Source organism: Cebidichthys violaceus, unplaced genomic scaffold, assembly GCF_023349555.1.
Source record: "Cebidichthys violaceus isolate CVI_PGR_0920_01 unplaced genomic scaffold, fCebVio1.0.p SCAF_4, whole genome shotgun sequence".
Classification (NCBI taxonomy): Eukaryota; Metazoa; Chordata; class Actinopteri; order Perciformes; family Stichaeidae; genus Cebidichthys; species Cebidichthys violaceus.
Genome location: NW_027176594.1, coordinates 12,355,842 through 12,376,148, shown reverse-complemented (window position 1 = coordinate 12,376,148; position 20,307 = coordinate 12,355,842). Strand labels below are relative to the sequence as shown.

At 40.7% G+C, this 20,307-nt stretch overlaps 1 protein-coding gene across 2 annotated transcripts in view; it reads right to left on the bottom strand.

Annotated features, from left to right (window-relative positions):
• Positions 1–19,295, bottom strand: part of LOC137884991 (ras and Rab interactor 2-like) — a 32,740-nt gene extending 13,445 nt beyond the window's left edge. Inside the window, exons 1-7 of one of the 2 annotated variants that reach the window (XM_068727110.1) lie at positions 19,156–19,295; positions 11,688–11,783; positions 3,743–3,837; positions 3,302–3,500; positions 3,106–3,220; positions 1,826–1,898; positions 1,529–1,620 (exon numbers count right to left, since the gene is read on the bottom strand). In XM_068727110.1, coding sequence (XP_068583211.1) covers positions 1,529–1,620; positions 1,826–1,898; positions 3,106–3,220; positions 3,302–3,500; positions 3,743–3,837; positions 11,688–11,747 — 634 coding nt within the window. In that variant the 5' untranslated portion in view covers positions 11,748–11,783; positions 19,156–19,295. The remainder of the gene's footprint in view (positions 1–1,528; positions 1,621–1,825; positions 1,899–3,105; positions 3,221–3,301; positions 3,501–3,742; positions 3,838–11,687; positions 11,784–19,155) is intronic. The other variant, XM_068727109.1, reaches the window with a different exon arrangement.
• Positions 19,296–20,307: the final 1,012 nt, after the last annotated feature.

Below are 20,307 nucleotides of genomic sequence, written 5' to 3'. Positions count from 1 at the left end.
CAGACATTACACCCACCTCTATGCATTGGAGAGCAGCTTTTCACGTTTGTCAGTACCTATGTTATGTCAGCACTCACACTTAGTGTAGCTTTCCACTCGCCACTCCCTCCTACCCCACACTAAGCTCTGAGCTATGTCGAAAGCTCTACTGTATGAAGCTGACTCACCGCAGATTCACAGAGCCGAGTCTGGAATAACTTTGAGAGATGAAGTGACTCAATCTGCTGTGAAACTGGACCTGAATGCTCAGCGAAGGAAAACACAAATACTGGCTGCTTTGTCTCTGTTTGCTTGCTTAGTCGACTGAATGTTAGCATGTTGTAGCAGGTGTGGCACTCACACACAGGCACCATTAGGTTAAAGACAATGTACTGTATTAAAGTACAACACTGCTGTTTTAAGCTTGTATACTTTAGCCACTTTACTTAATGTTTAAGAAATAATACATGTTGTCAAATAGATTTATTCAATTTCTATCTGAGAGTTAGATGAGAGGTGTTGTGTCAGTAATTCTCCTGCGCTAACATTTTAGCAACAGAGCTGGAGCTGGGAGGCAATTAGCCTAGCTTAGCACAAAGACTGGAAGCAGGGGGAAACACCTAGCCTGACTCTGTATAAAGTAAAAAAAATCCTCCTATCAGCAGCCCTGGATATTATTAATTGAAAAGTAATATCTCATTTGTCTATTACACTTCTGTCTATCCTGAGAGACGTATTCCTCCTTTATTGCTCTCCCTGAAGTTTCTTTCTTTTTATTGCTGTTAAAGGATTTGGGGAGTTTTTCCTGTACTGCTGTGAGGGTCCTGGGACAGAGGATGTCGTATGTGTACAGATTTGTGATTTGGGGATCTTTAAATAAATTGAACTGAATTAATTTGTACACAAACAGAAATGTAAAAATGACAATTGCTAACTATTCAATGAATAGAAATAATTGTATCAATCTGCCCAGCATTTCTTTTCACAGTCTTCTATAGTGTGGGTTGCCAGATAAGGTCCGTGTGTGGAGGTTTCAGTATAGGGCTCTGTACAGACACATTAGTACAGAACCTGGCAGCTGTTGTTCGTCAACAAATAGTCACAGCAACTAACTCAACATCACACCCCAAATTGTATTTTTTGTGCATTTATTTTCATGTATTAACTAACTAAAAATGTGTTAATAGGAGCTTTAGAAATGCTGGCACATTTAACAATTAAAGAGAACCAGGCTAGCTACCTCCCCCTGCTTCAAGTCTTTATGCTAAGCTAGGCTAATCACCTCCCATCTCTGGCAGTATATTAAGACACACAAGCCACATCAAGCTTCTCTTCTAACGATCTTCGCATTTAAATTCCTAAAATGTTGAACCAGTCCTTGAAGTTTAAAAAAAAAAAAAAAAAAACTCAACAGAATGTTCACTTTGATGGATTACCTTTCTCAGACAGATTTTAAGTCTCTGCTGTTTTAGCTGGTTTATATTTAAAAACTTGCAAAACCACCAGTATGGTTGTTTACTTGACATAATAAAATAATCAATGAGGCTACCTGCTCCCAGCTGAGCCACCTCCTCCAGTTCTTTCTGAGTCTTAGCCGATGCAATGGCCTCTGGGAGTTGGAGTGTGAAGGGCAGGACATCCCTAAGTGAAAGATGAACAATAAATGTGACAGAGACTAAAGATTAGAAATAGAATATCAGAAAGAATGAGAAAATGTTGATACACTTCAGTATGTTTTGTGATATTGTATCGATTGATTTTTAATCAATACTTTAAAAAATATATTTGAATGTTTACACAGAAGAAAACACAGAGAAGCTGGGGATAGGATGGATGGATTGTTTACCTGCTAATACAGTAGAAGGCCACCAGGCGAAACAGATCTGCAAAGCTGATCCTAGATTCCTCGAGAGAAAAGGCTGCGAACAAATGAAATGTTTCCAGACTGAATTACAATTCATAGACTGTAGCTCAGTCAGCTGTAGTCGCTTACAGGGCATCTGCAAATGGAACCTTTATTCTGTCACTGGAGGGGATGATCGACAAAATGAGTTCCTTCACTCTGCTCCAGACTTAATATCTCAAATACTGGATGAATTGTTGAGAGTTTTTGTATAGACGTTCAAGGACCTCAGAGGATAAACCCTAATTGCTTAGGTGTACTAAAAGAAAAGACAGGGATCGCAAGAGGGTTGACAGTTTTGCTTTTTACTGTCAATATGGAATGGATTGCCGTGAAATTTGGTAGAGATATTCAGGGTTTGTAAGGGATGAGGTGACTTTTTATGTAACGTCACCAGGAGGTCAAAGTCTTCAATTATCCTCTAAGATACTGTATCTCCACATCTATACTGATTGGCACAACATTTGGTACAGGTCCTGGTTCCAGGAGGAGTAGAGGAATTTGGTACAGACATTAGTAGCAGGGTTCAAACCCATCTTCAGCAAACACACTCACTGTTTCATCAAGGTACTCCTATATCTGCTCTTTAATGTACAGCACCAATAAGGGACAATACCTTTGCTTTGCTATAAAGACAGCATTTACCCTTCCCAATGTGATATGTAACACCGCTGAGCTTGTTAGTGAGCAGTGTGCCAAGAACTGGTGATTTGTATTGGTTAAAAGTTTAGTTCAAACTGTCGATGCATGGCTAACTTTAAAACAGCAGGCAGTGTGAGAGACCAACTGGAGAGCAGCTGACCCACATCTAAAGGACAAACCCGGCCAAAGGCCGTCCCTCCCTCCTTCCCTCCCTCCTTCCCTCCCTCCTTCCCGCCTTCCCATGTGTGCTGTCATTTCAGCAGGGAAAATCCACAGCTGGTGTGTCATCACACTTTGGCACCATCACAGCTCCATGAACTGAATTATTGGAAGTGGTGATAAGCAGTTACAACTGAAATTACGTTTTTGTGTGATACGATCATAAGAGTTAACCACTAGAATACAGTTGTTTTTCTCTTATTTTTCTCTGATCATAAGTCAACATCTTCTTCAAGTGCAAGTGTTCCCAAAGTCACACATGCACACAGTTGCTTAGCTACAGCATGTTACCTGTTCAATGTCACTGTTGAGGAAGTACAAACAAACGTGACCCCCCCCCCCCCCCCCCCCATGTTCCTTACTGTACTGGCTCTCTCTGACAGGGAAGTGGCTGACTGGAGTTCCTGACGGATCCTCCCTCAGACGCACAGACAGAACCTTTCTCTGCAGTGCGGCTGACTTCCTGACCAGGAAAACCTGAAAGTTATGAAATATACAATGTTAGACAATAATCAAATGAGACGCATTAGCACTTGTATTTGGACGGTAACCACTCACCCCAGGAGGCTGTCTGAGCAGAATACGACCAGCCTCCTCTTCACTGACGGCCAGCAGCAGCCACACCGGATGGGTTCGACTCAGCCTGTCCAACACGCTCATCCTCCTTCGCAGGGAGTCGTATCCAGAATCCCTCTCACCCCCCTCCCCCCCACAGTGGGGGGACTGGAGGTAAACGCCGCTCACCTCACTCTCCAGCCTGGCAGAGACACACAGAGAGAGAGAGAAAGAGAGAAAGACAGAGAGTGAAACTCTTTTGCCATCTGCTGGTGACAACTAGTACCAATGTGTAGAGGTATTTACAAACACTGGTGAAGGAAGTCAGATTCGACAGAACGCAGAACAAGATGAAGGTGAAACACGGTGTGGCTCATCAAGATTTTCAGACACAATAAAAAACAAGACTAGTCAGGTTGAAGATAAGAGGAAGTGCCGTCTTACCCTCGTAGATCTATGGGCTCTCTGTTGGCTGTTGGAGAGGTCTGGACCATCTCTCTCTTCAGCTCCCCAATCTCCAATGCAAATGTATCAATCAGCTGGAAGGAGACAGAATGAGATGGGATATAAGAAGGAGAAGAGGAGAGGGAACAGCAGTAAAGGAAACCGACAGCATTGCTCAAACATAAATTAGAGAGCAAGAGACGGAGGGACTGTGCTGGTCACATCTGGAACAAAGGGCAGGGTAACCATTTCCTGTGTATCTCATTTCCTTTAGGAAGGAAACATCAAGACAAAAGCATTGTCAGAGAACTGACCCACATCAACATCCAGAGTGAGAGGTACTGTGTACAAACGCATGCAGAACTCTGGCAGGAAGGCTTGACGAATTGCTCCTCCCGTATCACGCAGGACTATTTCAGGAGATAATGTGTTGTCATGTCATCTATGTTTAGCACTAATTAGTCAACAGAGTGAACTGTTAAAAAAAAAATGGCATGTAGGATTGTGTCTTTGTACTGTGTTTAGTTTTAGCCAACGTTATAAATACTGATGACAGATGTGGAATGTGTTTTATGATCGCTGAAACAAAGCATACCTAAAACTCTTGTGGTCTGCTGCCCAATGCGAACAGGAAGTGTAATGTAGCCATTCAGTGTGTTACACTGTGGGCTACAACTTCAGCCCTGTTTTTTCAGTCTACATTTGATTACATTTTGGCAAATTGACACCATTAAAAATATGCAGAACTAATTATTAGAAGTTCCTGTTTGCAATGTATCCACAGATGTACAGACAACAATACTGGATTACTTTGTTACTAAAGATTCTCAGGCAAGCTCTGGAGTTATAAGGAGCGTCTTTTTTCAATGGTTTCTATGGTGATCCATGGATGAAAATCTGCAGTAGATGTATTAAGAGATAATGGTAACCTCGGGAAGTGAGTGAATACATGTTTTATGTCTGAGCTCAGGTTTGACTGAGTTATGAGAGAAGAAGAATTGCGATATCCAACACAAATTGCTGTCATCTGGTAAAAGTACTTCATTGTCTGATAAGCTGTGTTGTGCTGCCCCCTTGTTGATGAAATGAACAAATCAGTGGGACAAACTAGAAAAACTAACTTCCTGTTTCCTCTGGAACACCTGCATGCACCTGTCCTTTTCTCCTCATGCAGCATCTTTGCCTTTCTGACTCCCGCTTCAACTCTCCTTTGAAAACCTCTGGTGCAGAATAATGAAAGATATGAGAATACGTTCGGAAAGAATTTAAATAAATCAGCACGGTTATATGCAACTCCCCCCTCCAAAAAAGGACTTAGGACTCTAAAAATAGAGTGGAAAAACTGCTCAGCTGCATTAAGACTTCAAGCAACTAATTGCTTCTCATGTTGTTGTTGTTGTTGTTTTTTCCAGCCTCGTCCACATTCCTTCATCCTACATTGCAGAACCTCCTCAAACACATCCGAGCAGATGTTCACATTTGGCTGCTTTACTCTGATGATCTGGGTCAAACAGTGCAATCAAGTTGGCTTCCTAACAATGACCTTGTTGCATCTGGCTGCAGAGCACAGTATAATGAAGACCAGAAATGTGAGGTAATGAAGAGAAAGCTTGTCAGTGTGATATTATCAGGCTTCTTTAGACATGGTAAGCTTTACCCATGTAGTGCAAACACAAAGAATCATACAGAAACACTAGTTTACATTTCAACCAGTAGGAGGCCTCCTTGTCCAAACGGTCCTCCACCAGCTGGGCTCCAGACCACAGCCACCACAGTCCCCTCTGACTCCCCCCTCCTACGACTAAGTGGAGCCAGCTCTGTGAAAGCCTCACACTCTACAACATGAGTGGACGGTGTTACTGGAGCCCTGAACACTGTACACTTCAAACACAAACTGAGGACGCTCAATTAGAACCCTGGTGAAGACAGGGATAAGGGTCTATAGACAACTGACCAGCACTGTAGAGAGACAGACAGTAAGAATCCTCGTGCCCTCTCTTTCTCTTCTGGTGACATGGAAATCGCTCCCCCTTCGCCATGATGGAGGATCTTCAAATCCCTTAAATGCACCACGAGGAGACGAGGAGGAGCTTGGAGCTAGGAAACACAGATGCACCCTAGAAGCATGTTGCACCTCCACATGTGGCAGAAGATACTGAAATTGGTCTTCAATAAGGGGTTCTGCATACCAGTGGATTTGACAGCTGTGCAGCATGTCATCAGTAACAGGCGCTATGGAGCCAAGGATCTCTCATGTGGCTCCTCCATCCTCACATCTCTTTCACATCCTCACTGGGAGGAGACATGTTAGCATAATGATAAGCAGCAGAAGTGTCAGTTTAAACTACTAAAACTAAACGCTGTTGACAGAGATTTTGGGGTTATAAAGTGCTAATCTGATTGTAATATTTAGAACAAAAGTTTTTGGATTTGCCTGGTTAGATTAACAAATTGTGACGTTATTACAATAACTTTACTTCATAAATTAACTTTATATAATCTGTTTTATTTCATATTCACACACCAATTCTTATTGAAGTGTGATTATTACACTATGGATTATTACATACTAGATATGCACCTCCCTTATTTCACCACTGTATCTCTTTAAAGCTCAGGTGAAACAACTGGACAGAGAATTGAAACTGGTCCAACCTCAATTCCAGCACAGGAGAATGCTGTATGGGGGGGGGGGGGGGGGGGGGGGCACGGAGTGGGAGGAGCCCAGCAGCGAGAGTTATTATATATGTGGCTGTGGAGAGAAGCCTTCTGTGAAGAGAGGGCCATTGAATTATATGAATGAAAATGGGGGATGGAGCCAGAGCAGACGACATGGAAACTCCTGAGCTAGAAAATGAAGGTGAACACATGTTTCTGAGTGATTCAAGCATAGACACACGCCAGAGCATTATTCATTCAGCTCCTTTAAACTTGTGAATGCGTGTGTCTGTGTGTGTGTGTGTGTGTGTGTGTGTGTGTGTGTGTGTGTGTGTGTGTGTTGAGGTAAGTGATTCTCTGCATGGACTGCTGTTAAAGCCATGGATGGAGTCAACGGGAAACTATGTTTGGTTTTGACACACACACACACACACACACACACACACACACACACACACACACACACACACACACGGTTTCAGAGTTAGTGAGGACGGAAAAAAACGGCAGAGGAAATTAAAAGCCAGACAACTTTCAGTGTTTGTTTCTTAGTTCAGTCTTGATCCTGGTCTAACTCTTTTTTTTTTTGCTTTGAAAGTGGGTTTCATTTATTCATTCTTTCAAACATTTCACAGTTTTTCAGGATGAAACCTGATTTTGTGGGGCACTGTCTGGGTTGACAAACAAAACAATCACAGATCCAACGAGAGCCATAAGAATTGTTTACTGAGGTGATTATCATGAAACAAACAAGGAAGATCAATTTATCTTCCATTGTAGATCAATACTCCCATAATCTGTACAATACACAATAAAGGTGAAATGAAGAGGCAGCTGGTGACCTTGATGACGACTCAGCTGATGACGACAGAACAGCTGCTGTAGCAACACTGGTAAAAATATATACAGACGTCAAACTCTGCCTCTGGTTGTATAGACGTCTATGAGAAAATTACTCTACTTCTCTCTTGGTAGTTTAGTAGACAGCTAGTTAGAGACAGGTAGTTTAGTAGACAGGTAGGTAGAGACAGGTAGTTTAGTAGACAGGTAGAGACAGGTAGGTAGAGACGGGTAGTTTAGTAGACAGGTAGGTTGAGACGGGTAGTTTAGTAGACAGGTAGGTAAAGACAGATAGTTTAGTAGACAGGTAGAGACAGGTAGGTAGAGACAGGTAGGTAGAGACGGGTAGTTTAGTAGACAGTTAGCTAGAGAAAGGTAGGTAGAGACGGGTAGTTTAGTAGACAGGTAAGTAGAGACGGGTAGTTTAGTAGACAGGCCAGTAGAGACAGGTAGTTAAGTAGACAGTTAGCTAGAGAAAGGTAGGTAGAGACGAGTAGTTTAGTGGACAGGTAAGTAGAGACGGGTAGTTTAGTAGACAGGCCGGTAGAGACAGGTAGTTTAGTAGACAGGTAGGTAGAGACAGGTAGACAGTTAGGTAGAGATTCAGGTCTTCTTCAATACGGCATGAAGATCATTTAGTAAATTATGATTAATTTAGAGTCAAAAAGACCTTAAAGCAGAGTATCAAAAGGAACGTAAACAATGACTATGGCTATTGCTAGCATTCACTATTGTCAAGTTAGCAGCTTGTTGAAGGGGTTTAGTAGACAGGTAGGTATAGACAGGTAGTTTAGTAGACAGTTAGCTAGAGAAAGGTAGGTAGAGACAGGTAGTTTAGGAGACGGTTAGGTAGAGACAGGTAGGTAGAGACGGGTAGTTTAGTAGACAGGCCGGTAGAGTCAGGTAGTTTAGTAGACAGCTAGGTAGAGACAGGTAGGTTGGAAGACAGGTAAGTAGAGACAGGTAAAGTTGTTAGACAGGTAGATATGTAGTCCGTCCAATCATTACTTTTGGGCAGAAGGAAACGATTGGATGTGCTTATTACCGCCCCTTATGACAGTCACAGCTGATTTTTTTCTATTCTTTGTCAGAGCATTTGATCTATTGATCCATCAGGATGTAATTAGAATTTCAACAAATATAACAAACAAAAATCTAAAATACATTGCCCACCTTGGCTTTAATCAACTTGATTTTTCATATTTTGTAATCTATTAAGTGAATACAGTCAATGAAAATTGTGTAATATTTCATGTAAAAAGGTGTAATAAGGTAAAGCTTCAGCCAACACATTTCCCATCAGCATAAACTTGCTTTGATTTGTCACTATTTCAAAAGTAATGACTTATTGTTTTTTTATACTTTGTGTATTTGAGTTGTGGAACTTGAAAATGTCCAAAATAAACAAAAAAAATTGTATATTTCGTCATTCTTTTCAGTGTGCAGCTTAACATCAGGCATTCCTTTTGTAAACAATGAGACCCAGCAGAGCAAATACAAGCTGCTACTCTGACAAATACTGTTTACTTGACATGAGCCTTGATTAGAGTAATCATGTTATGTAAGTTAGGCAACAAAAATAAGGTAAAATTAGTCAACTCTGTTTAAAATACATCACCTGACTTCTTTTGCCTCAGTCTTGTATGTCCTGGCTCACGATGCAGAGAGTTATATACGATCTTGGTGCATTACTTTTCGTAGGTATGGACTGTGCGATCAGTGAATGAAAACAACTTGACCAGTTATCAGTAAGCTGCCCCACGAGACAGCAGTGAGCACAACTCACACACTGTAAAGTACATCTACAGACTGTTTGGACTATTTGTCCCTGGCAGAACATGAATGATACCCACAGCATCAGAGAGGAGACACATTTAGCTTCTAGTGGTCGTAGCACTAAAACAGCGCAAAACAAGTTCAAGTCCATTTACCATTTTTGCAATTTGAAGGTAAGTTGGCTTGCTCCAAGTATTTAGTTAGGCTCTCATTATCATAATTTTTACAGTTTCATAAATGTTGCTTTGTTTGACTCACAATTTGTTCAAACTAAAAAGAGGTGAAAGTAGAAAGAAACATGGCTGGATCAGCAAAGAGATAAAGAAAAGACAGCTAAAGGGAAGGCGATAGAACACGGTGAAAACAAGAGGTCCTCTTCCTCACACTGTTACGTAATATATAATTTTTTTTCATGAAATACATTACAAGACACAAATAGATACAGTAGGGAAAAAAAGTATTTAGTCAGCCACCAGTTGTGCAAGTTCTCCCACTTAAAAAGATGAGAGAGGCCTGTAATTGTCATCATAGGTATACCTCAACTATGAGAGACAAAATGAGAAAAAAAAAATCCAGAAAATCACATTGTCTGATTTGTAAAGAATGTATTTGCAAATTATGGTGGAAAATAAGTATTTGGTCAATAACAAAAGTTCATCTCAATACTTTGTTATATACCCTTTGTTGGCAATGACAGAGGTCAAATGTTTTCTGTAAGTCTTCACAAGGTTTTCACACACTGTTGCTGGTATTTTGGCCCATTCCTCCATGCAGATCTACTCTAGAGCAGTGATGTTTTGGGGCTGTCGCTGGGCAACATGGACTTTCAACTCCCTCCAAAGATTTTCTATGGGGTTGAGATCTGGAGACTGGCTAGGCCACTCCAGGACCTTGAAATGCTTCTTACAAAGCCACTCCTTCGGTGTGTTTGGGATCATTGTCATGCTGAAAGACCCAGCCACGTTTCATCTTCAATGCCCTTGCTGATGGAAGGAGGTTTTCACTCAAAATCTCACGATACATGGCCCCATTCATTCTTTCCTTTACACGGATCAGTCGTCCTGGTCCCTTTGCAGAAAAACAGCCCCAAAGCATGATGTTTCCACCCCCATGCTTCACAGTAGGTATGGTGTTCTTTGGATGCAACTCAGCATTCTTTCTCCTCCAAACACGACTAGTTGAGTTTTTACCAAAAAGTTCTATTTTGGTTTCATCTGACCATATGACATTCTCCCAATCCTCTTCTGGATCATCCAAATGCTCTCTAGCAAACTTCAGACGGGCCTGGACATGTACTGACTTGAGCAGCGGGACACGTCTGGCACTGCAGGATTTGAGTCCCTGGCGGCGTAGTGTGTTACTGATGGTAGCCTTTGTTACTTTGGTCCCAGCTCTCTGCAGGTCATTCACTAGGTCCCCCCGTGTGGTTCTGGGATTTTTGCTCACCGTTCTTGTGATCATTTTGACCCCACGGGGTGAGCTCTTGTGTGGAGCCCCAGATCGAGGGACATTATCAGTGGTCTTGTATGTCTTCCATTTTCTAATAATTGCTCCCACAGTTGATTTCTTCACACCAAGCTGCTTACCTATTGCAGATTCAGTCTTCCCAGCCTGGTGCAGGTCTACAATTTTGTTTCTGGTGTCCTTTGACAGCTCTTTGGTCTTGGCCATAGTGGAGTTTGAGGTTGTGGACAGGTGTCTTTTATACTGATAACAAGTTCAAAGAGGCGCCATTAATACAGGTAATGAGTGGAGGACAGATGAGCCTCTTAAAGAAGAAGTTACAGGTCTGTGAAAGCCAGAAATCTTGTTTGTTTGTAGGTGACCAAATACTTATTTTACAGAGGAATTTATCAATTAATTCATTAAAAATCCTACAATGTGATTTCCTGGATTCTTTCCCCCCATTCTGTCTCTCATAGTTGAAGTGTACCTATGATGAAAATTACAGGCCTCTCTCATCTTTTTAAGTGGGAGAACTTGCACAATTGGTGGCTGACTAAATACTTTTTTTCCCCACTGTATATACATTTACGTTGGTGGCTAAAACTAAGCCAGCTGATGCTTTGGTTAGCAGCATTCATAGAGCAAAGCAAGCTTTCTGTTATCATGAGCATGATGGGCAACATGCAGGTAATGGACAGCAATCTGTATCGCTATGCATCCTGCAAGAGGCAGTGGTCACTAAAGAAAAATAGTAAGAAAAGGAAGTTGAGTCTAACTCACTTCCAAAACAAAAGCATGTGCCAGCCAGATATTTACCACAAGAGGCAGTGGTGCTCATGGGAAATGCAGTCTTCATTCTGGGAAAACATGACCGCTTTTGTCCAGGAAACACCAAGTGGAAAAATTAAGTGGCCTTCATTTAGCTTCCGCCAGAGCTAGGTGTGTCTATTTCACCAACCAGTTTTACATGCTGTTCATGGAAATGATACATTTCTTTATGAAGGTAAAACATATGTCAGAAAGTACAACAATGTGACCAGATGTTGCCTAGTTTTGCAGCATAATGCTTGTGATTAACATTCGTGAGGTTTTTTCTGTTCTAAACAAACAAGCGTTGAGTCAGAATATCCGAAAAAGCACATTTGTTACACAGGAAGTGATGTGTTTTATATTTCAAAGTGATTTTTTGCAAAGTCAGCTACATGATTCATCCATCAGTCCTCACCTTAAAGAAGCTCCCGCTCCTGTCTGTGAGGCCACTGAGGGGGTTAGAGCTGGAGGCCATGTTGTTTTCCTGTCTGGGACAGCGTCTGCAGGAGCTCTGTGGGTCAAAAGTATGTTTCAGTCCAGACACTTCAGCTGTGGTGCAACCAGAGGACATTCCTGCTTTGGCCACAGCCAGTAATATGGAGGTGCTGGTCCCCCCTCCTCCCTCTCTGGTAGCTGTTAACACATTTACCTCTTCTTCTCCTTTAATTTTCCTGCCTCCTCTCTCTTTGTTCTGTCTTTCCCTCGCCCCTTGATCTGACAACTGCCTCAATCCTATTTTATCTCATTCTAATCCTAATCCTTAGCCTCTGTTTTCTCATTACCTGTCTCCCCTGTTTCCTCCCTCTCTCACATTTCACTCTCTATTTTCCTAGACTTAGTTCCCATGTCCTACATACATAATTCATTTTCCAGCACAGCTGCCCTTCTTTCCCACCATAGTTTATCTCTAAGAAGCAAGAACTTCCTTCTTCTCCAATTTAATTTTAGCAAACCACTTAAATCCGCGAATAATTTTTAAGATAATTGACTTGGTGGTCACTCCCTACCTCTGTCATTTTACTGCTGCCTCACAAGAGATGTGTGAGCAGTTTTTTTACTTTTTTACAAACAGAATCAAATTACTCCCGCAGACCGTGTTTTACATGTCCGGAGGGATATTCTATTCCTAGTTATTTTAGAAATTGTAAACCTGTATCGCTGTCTTGATTTTATACCATACATTTCTTAAAGACATTATTAATACAGGTAGGCCCAGTATTTTATTGATTATTAATAGCTCATTAGCAAGAGGAACTGTTCCATTGACTCTTAAACATGCTGTGGTCCAACCTCTTTTAAAGAAACCTAATCTTGATCCCTCTTTTCTTTTAAAAATTTAAATTTTAGACCCATTTCTAAATTTAAGTTTTAAAGAAAGTGGTTTCAACCCAGCTTTTAGCTTTTATGTGTCCATCAGGACCCCTCAGCTTTGGAACGAGCTGCCTGAGGAGATAAGGCTCACAGAATCAGTAATCTCTTTTAAATCACTTCTTAAAACACATTTTTACACACTGACTTTCATGCGATCTTGTCGCTTTTCTGTTTTATTTTTATTTGTTGATTTTATTCAATTATTTTACAAAGTTCTTTTATTTTATTAATTTCTTAATTTATTTCATTGTATTGACTGTTTTTTCCATTTCATTTATTGTACTGTTTTATCAGGTTGAACTCTTACCTTAGTTGTCGTGCTTTGTTGGGCCTCACTATTGAGCTTTCTGTTGTTTTATTGCCACACTTTTGCTGCTTTGTCTGTCAAAGCCCTTTGTAAACTCTGTTTTTAAGTTGCTATATAAAAAAAGTTATTATTATTACTAATGTTTATATAATATAATATACACACTGGGAAAAGGTTAAAGTTGTAAGATGAAACCACGAAGAACTTCCAGACCAGAAAACGCTGTGGTAGCAACCTCTCAATCACCGTGTAGCCCCGCCCTAAAGCATACACTGCTTTATGGTCTATTTGACTCTAAATGGACCATAATTTACTAAATGAACATCATGCTGTATTGAAGAAGACTTGAAACTAGAGATTGAGACCATAAACTCATGTTTACAATGTTTACTGAGGTAATAAATCAAGAGAGAAGTAGAGTCATTTTCTCATAGACAACCAGAGGAGTCACCCCCTGATGGACATTAGAGAGAATAGCTTTAAGACACTTCAACATTGACTTCACTTTTAAAACCTGGAGGTTGATGCCTGGGTGTTGCAAACCATTTATAGAAGGTGCCTATTTAGAAAGTGGCCTATTTAAAGCTCAACATTTTAGGAAATGTACTTGTTGTACTTTTGTGCCGAGAGTTAGATGTGACGCTTGATATGAATCTCATCACACACTTGGCAAGAAAGCCAATGAGTACATTTAAGGGCTGTCTCAGTATCAGATATTTTACTACATGATTATCGTGTCCTAAAGAATTCACGATATCAATATTATATATTATCTACAGAAAAATTGAAATAATAAGTCATTCATCTTTAAAAGGTTCTCTATTCAACATTCAAATGATCAATATACCAAACAACCATCATTTATGTACAAATCTAGAGGAGTAACATCTACCTGAGTAGAGAATTAAGTCCCTCCCTCTGTGTGTGTTGTTATCAGAGCTTCTCCTCTCTTTGTTGTTGCCTGTTGATGGCACACTATGACAAGTTTATATCGCTGGTATCACAAGCAGGTTTGTGTGGTGCAATTTTTGCCGTTTTGAAAGGCAAATAGTGAGTACATGCTACATAGAACTGTGGCACTAATGCATGAATATTAAGTTTGCTGAACTGCCAGGCTTTTAAGTACCACCACATCCCACCATGGCCTCTTTATTACAGTATGTGTTAGAATGGAGTCATGCACTCACCTCACCTGTTCTCACTTCCCTTGTCAGTTAGTCTCTATATCTAAGTTCCTTTGTTCTTTGTCAGTTCTTAATCATTGCTTCACAGTTATCACGGTGCTTGGTCGTGCACCTCTGAATCTTTGTTACTAGGAGCCTGCTGAATGCGTAGGTCTTTTTAGACCTAACCGCCATTAATACTGATAAAAGCAAATAGCTTGAATTAATTAACAAATCTAATTGTTTACAGGATGATTTTTTTTATAATACATTTGTTGTTCCAAATATTTAACTCCTTTCTTTGCATGGATTGTAACAAGGAGATAAAGTAGGTCCATACATTTTTAGTATGACATATGAGTTTACAGTATATTACAATTGTTCCTCTTTATTGAGGAGCTGCATCAGAGATGCTCTATAACAAATATGAGGCATTACAAGTTGTGCTAATGGTATGAAATGATAAACATGCCCTTTCTTCTAACTGGGCATGGTCTAATGTAGCCTACTTATATTTATATTACATTATAGATTTATACTCTACAATAACAGTCATATTAACATTTGAAAAATTAGTTAGTTATGGCATTCACAAAGATTAGTTGACATTTGCGGAAGTTTTGACACAGTTTGGCTAACTTTACACTAGACCAGTAACGTCACCAGACCCAACGGCTCAGCACCGTAGTTGAGTGGTGTCTAGCTGAGACACTTTAATCATCAGCTGGCAAACCAGACACAGGAAGGGAGCTTGGGTATGGAGGACTTGTAGCATTTACTCAATGACAAGTAAAATGTACACACACTGCAGCTGGTGCTAAACTATGGATTTAACCTGTTTGTTGTACTAATCTTGTCAGTTAATGAATAGTTAACAGGGTCGGCTATATTCCAAAAAATATTTCTTAATTAAATCTAAGTTTTGTTACTACTTTTGTTATCATCGCTTATCCTAAAATAATTTTCCCACTGCTCTTCCTCTGCTTACCTGCTCAACTGACCAGAGGTTAACGTTACATTGCTGTAAAGGATGTATTGGATTTCTTATCGGATGTATAGAATAGTTTTACGATACTGGTATCGGTGCATTTCCTTTATTTTTTAAATGCCTCCTGGCGTTTTAGCAAGTATTGCATTGAAAGTTGGGCTGAGCACAAACGTTGTTATGCGTGCTCGTAGCTCATGAGCCGACTGTGAAGTCCCACACCACGGTGCTTAGCGACTATAAACAAGGCTTTAAGCTAACTGGGCTCCATGCTGCTGTCAGAACTGCAGAAAAAAACTCCTACACCTGGGTCATGTTGTTGCCCTGAGGCAAACCAGATGAAGGGTGTGTGTGTGTGTGTGTGTGTGTGTGTGTGTGTGTGTGTGTGTGTGTGTGTGTTCACAGGACAGGCAGGGATGGAAAAAGTGCGTTTGATTTAAATACACTGACTTGGCCATTTACCTTACTTACTTACTTAAACCAGAAAGGCTATTCCTTAAAAACAGCTCTACCAGGAAGGAGTCTAAACACCCACAGCTTTTTTCCATGAAATGTTTATGGACGTTCTGTCTGTCAAACACCAGTCGGACTAACAGCCTAACCTCTAATTATAGATTTAGAAGGCTTGCAATAGAAACCCTCAAAATCACACCGATCAAACTTCACATATATATATCGAGGTTGCCGCTGGACTAAAAACCAGACACCAGCCCCGCCCAGCCACAACTTTCCAAAAGGTCAACTGAGAAAAGCCTGGGCTGTTTTCTCTGGGCTACTCCCCTTTAAATTAGTACCAGGAACACTGGACATGCCAAGGAAGGAGGGGGGCAATGTCTCTGCATAACTTCTATTTTTGAGATGTATAAAGGAAGAGGGGGAGGCGAGCAGATGAGCAGATAATAGTCCAATACCACCATTACAGCAGCACTTGTTGTTGTTGAGTCATGGAGGAGATATGAAAGACAAGCAAAGGGTAAACATACACCGGAAAGTGGATTTTAATTACTTCAGCCCAAGCCTGGCTCTAACCAAGACCGTACTACAAACCCCGGATCCTCAGGGGCCCCAAAGGCCTCATGCTCACTGTGTGACAACTAGATAGTGGTATTCAGAATTATTGTATATTTCCCTGTGAATATGCACCACTAAAGCACAAAATCAACTCAAATGAAAGGGAAGCTTTAAGGGGGCTCAATGTCCCCGTTTGATTCAAGTCAGAGATGAGATTCCACTTTACTAAAGAAATGCATGCAGGGAGATCTCAAAACAATACACTGGATGCTGCACAAAAAAGAAGATTTTGAACCTATTTCCCAAGTTGCAACACCTCTACAGGTTAGTAGCTGGTGACTGAATATCTCTGCAGAGGCCTTTTATGGGAAACATAACTCAAATCTCAATACGCAGACATGATACACACATAAAGATCAATAAATCCACTTAGAAATCACAGAAAACAGATGTCTCTTATAGCTTCAGATCTTTCCTGATAATCATTAACAATCAGATTTTCTTCAGTATCCAGTGACCCAGTGATTGTTGTCTGTTTCCGTGGTTACAGAGTAAACGGGAAGTGCTAGTAGCTGATGCAGCATGGTACAAATCCTCAACTGTAAACAAATATAGGCTCAAAAACAGAGCTCAATGTGTAGCAAAAAGCAAACTCACTGTCTTCATGGCAACATTATACGTTTTGCTTGCATCCCCCAAAGCATGATGGGAATTGTAGTTCCAATGGAGGGATGGAAGAAGCCATATTTTTGGCAGCTCCATAGCTCACCAACACGGTCTGAATCAATGCATGAAGCGGATATTCAGTCCAGTTAGCAGTTAGCTCCTGTGACAGCATTCAGTGCTAACAGTTTACTCTCTCACGGCAGAAACTAGAGTGGCTGCTTTCATAAAGCTGCCATGTTCTCAGTTCTGCCTTGAACTTTCAGGGAGAAGTGGTTTGACCAGAGTTTACTTAAAAATATAAAAGCACAGAAATCACAGACACAAGGCAGAACAATCTCTCTAGGCCATTAAAAACAACAGCACCTGAATACAGCAGATGGCAACAATAACTAACAGTCCTTTTAAGGTCCCAGTCAGTGGACAAAAACACCCTCAGCTCCATAACCCTACCAAGTACTGACTGAAGTTAGGATTCATTAAAATACCTTGTAGCTGATTCATTTCCACAAAGCAGAATGCAACTCGGGCTCTGTGTGCCAAAAAGCCTTGGTCTTTCAGTGAAGCTAATCTCTCTAACAGATTCCAAAGCAGCTTAGATGAGGAAATTGTCCCCTTTATTACATGGATAAACATCAGCTCACTGCTCATGGAGAAAACTGAGTAGCAGAGGACGACATGTTGTGTTCAGGTTTAGACGGGTCTCACAGATCATGTGGAGGTGTGTGAAGATGTTTAAAATGCTCTTAGAACTTGACAGTGGAATAATTCCTGAGAAATAAACAAGTGAGGGATAGTATGTACTTTCATTCAGCTGACTTTTTGGGAGAGCAGGGAACAATATTTTATGTGTGCGATTATTTTCAGCAAAGATTTAGATTTTATTATTCATATTCATTCACAGAACTATTGTTATTTAAAATCCAGGGGTCAGGACAAAGTCCCTCAGAAGCCACAGAAGGACTCGTTTATTCAGTGACTCTTAACAGCTTGAGTTGCAGAATCTTACTCTTTTTCCACCAAATTGAATGCGTATATGCAGGTTTTTTTACACATGGGAAAACCCACTGAAAATAGGCGATGGTCTGGTTTTTACTCTGGTATGTCACATTCAACAACACTGTTGAACACAGGGTTAGTAATCAGTGAAAGTGTTATGGTGCTTCTTTTTTGTATCTTGCTTATTCAGTCCCTCTTTTCAACTCTCACACCAGAGTTGGTGATTGTTGGACTAACGGAGACAGTTTTGATGACGTTCATTTTGTTTCTGTCAAGGTAAAACAATTGTGTCTGACTGGAGTCTGGTGGCTTTGAGGATACAGCATATTGATTGTATGTTTTGTTTGTTGATAAATTCTAATAATAAATCGTATCTAATAAAATCTTGGACTTCAAAGTGCGTCCCATAGCATGGCACCGAAAAAAAATGGGCTAAAAATGATCGTGTGATGTTTCCATCACTGCTGATCGAAGCCGGAGTCGATTAATAAAGCAGACTGCTGCAGAGTGATCTGAGCCGGGAATCAATGCTGAACCTTTGAAGACAAAAGCCTCACGTTGGTGGGTGTTAGCAAGGTTTTTGTCCAGTGGGAAAAGCTTATGTTCTCATTGTTTTTGTTCTAACTTTTGTCAACATTTAATTCCATTGTACAAATTGGTAGAAATGAATATTCCATCAACACGTTAGGATTTAAGATGCTTTGACTATTTTAGTTATTATTAAAGGAAGGTATTATTTTCATGATCATTTGTTCCCTAACTGATATAAAACTGCGGTATGGGGGGGGGGGGGGGGGGTCTAACATGTGTGTGATGTATAGCCGTGCACATGTATGACGCTTTATATTGTCAGGAAATGTTTGAGGCATTTGGGCCCAATAGCAGTCTTCTCCTGAAGCTGTGATCAGATGCAGCATGTGCTTCTGCAGAAGAAATGGGAGCAAGCAGCATGAAATAAAAAAAGATAACAGCCACAGATAATAAAAAAAACAGAAGGGCGACAGCATTCCATCTGCATCACTCAACATGCAGAAAACTCCCAATGCTTCCTGCTCAGACTCCAGCTCCTCCTCTCTTCACCAGGAGCGTTAGATTACTGAGTCTGGTTTTCTGGAGGTGGGTCTGTGGCAAACTTTCTCATGACTCCTGTATCAAAACAACAGCGCTGCTTGGAAAACAATGAAGAGTGAGCAGCAGGTTAGAAAGCTTTGAACCTTCTGTTCCATCGTCTCTGCAGAGTCACTGCGCATCATATGAACAGGGACATGCTTCTCTCTGATAGAAAACTAACGCTTCCTTTTCAACAGAGTGCATAGATCCACTTCCTCGCTGGTATGAACCAGAGTCCACCAGAGTCCCGCTGCACAAAGACAACTTTACTCACCTTTCTCCGTTACGCTCCGCTCCGCTCCGTTACGCCGCTCTGTCGCCGTTGGGTTTGGTTTCGTAGTGACACAGAGGAGCCTCCCTGTCCCCCGGACCCGCTCGGTTACATGGTTTAATGTCGGACAGACAGACCGAGACACCGGGTAGGTGTAACGGACCGAGAGAGATCCAGATGTGGGGGGCGTGGTAATATGACACCTCTGCCTGATTGGCTGAGGAGGTCGTGACGACTTTTCACCTTGACTTTACATTTTGTAAGTTTGACGTCAAAAGCGTTTTGTATGTGTCTCATTGTTTTTCATAAGCAGCTGATATTGACAAGCACAACTATGAGACACTACAGGTATTACTGCAAGAATGTTACACAGTATGATATTGAACATGAATAATGTTATCATTAGATACTGACTACTTATGAATATTTTTATGAATAGATGTGGGTTGATGAACTAAAGGTAAAATGGTGGTTTAATATTAATTTATCCATGTAAACAGCAAGAATCATCTTTTCGATTAATCAGTGCATTGTTTAATAGAATACAGTTCGCAATATAGTTTAATCAAACAATTTGTGTGTGCAGAGTGGTTGCGGTTTGCACTGATATTTATTTTTCCACCGTATTCTGTTCCTTGACTGAAGGCAGAGCACAGCCTGTAAAAGGAGACACAGAGTAAAAGTGTTTACCATTTCTACCACTAGATGGCAGTATAAGTGTATTTAAACCATAGATTTAGTTATATTTATCTGTGTCTTTGTTAATTATCTAGGTTATTGATACAGATTTATTTAATTGTGTTTATTTCATCTGATATTTGATGTTCATGGTTAATTTGCAACCTAATTGTATATATTATGTATGTACTTGTTATTGTTATGTAAATTCAGAACCAAACATACCTACATGGAAGCCTGAGCATGTGTTTATCATGAGGCAATAAATGATGGCAGTTGAAAAATAAAGAGACATTTGGTTTATTCTTATTAAACAGCCTTCAGTGGACCTTGTTTCAGTTACCCCCCAGTCATAGCACCACCTGTGTTTCCCATATTTACCTTCATTACTATATCATCACTGCACCATCATCATCAACCTCTAACCTGTTCTGCTATGCCTCTGCTGTCAGCGTCTTAGCACCTCTGACAAAAGCA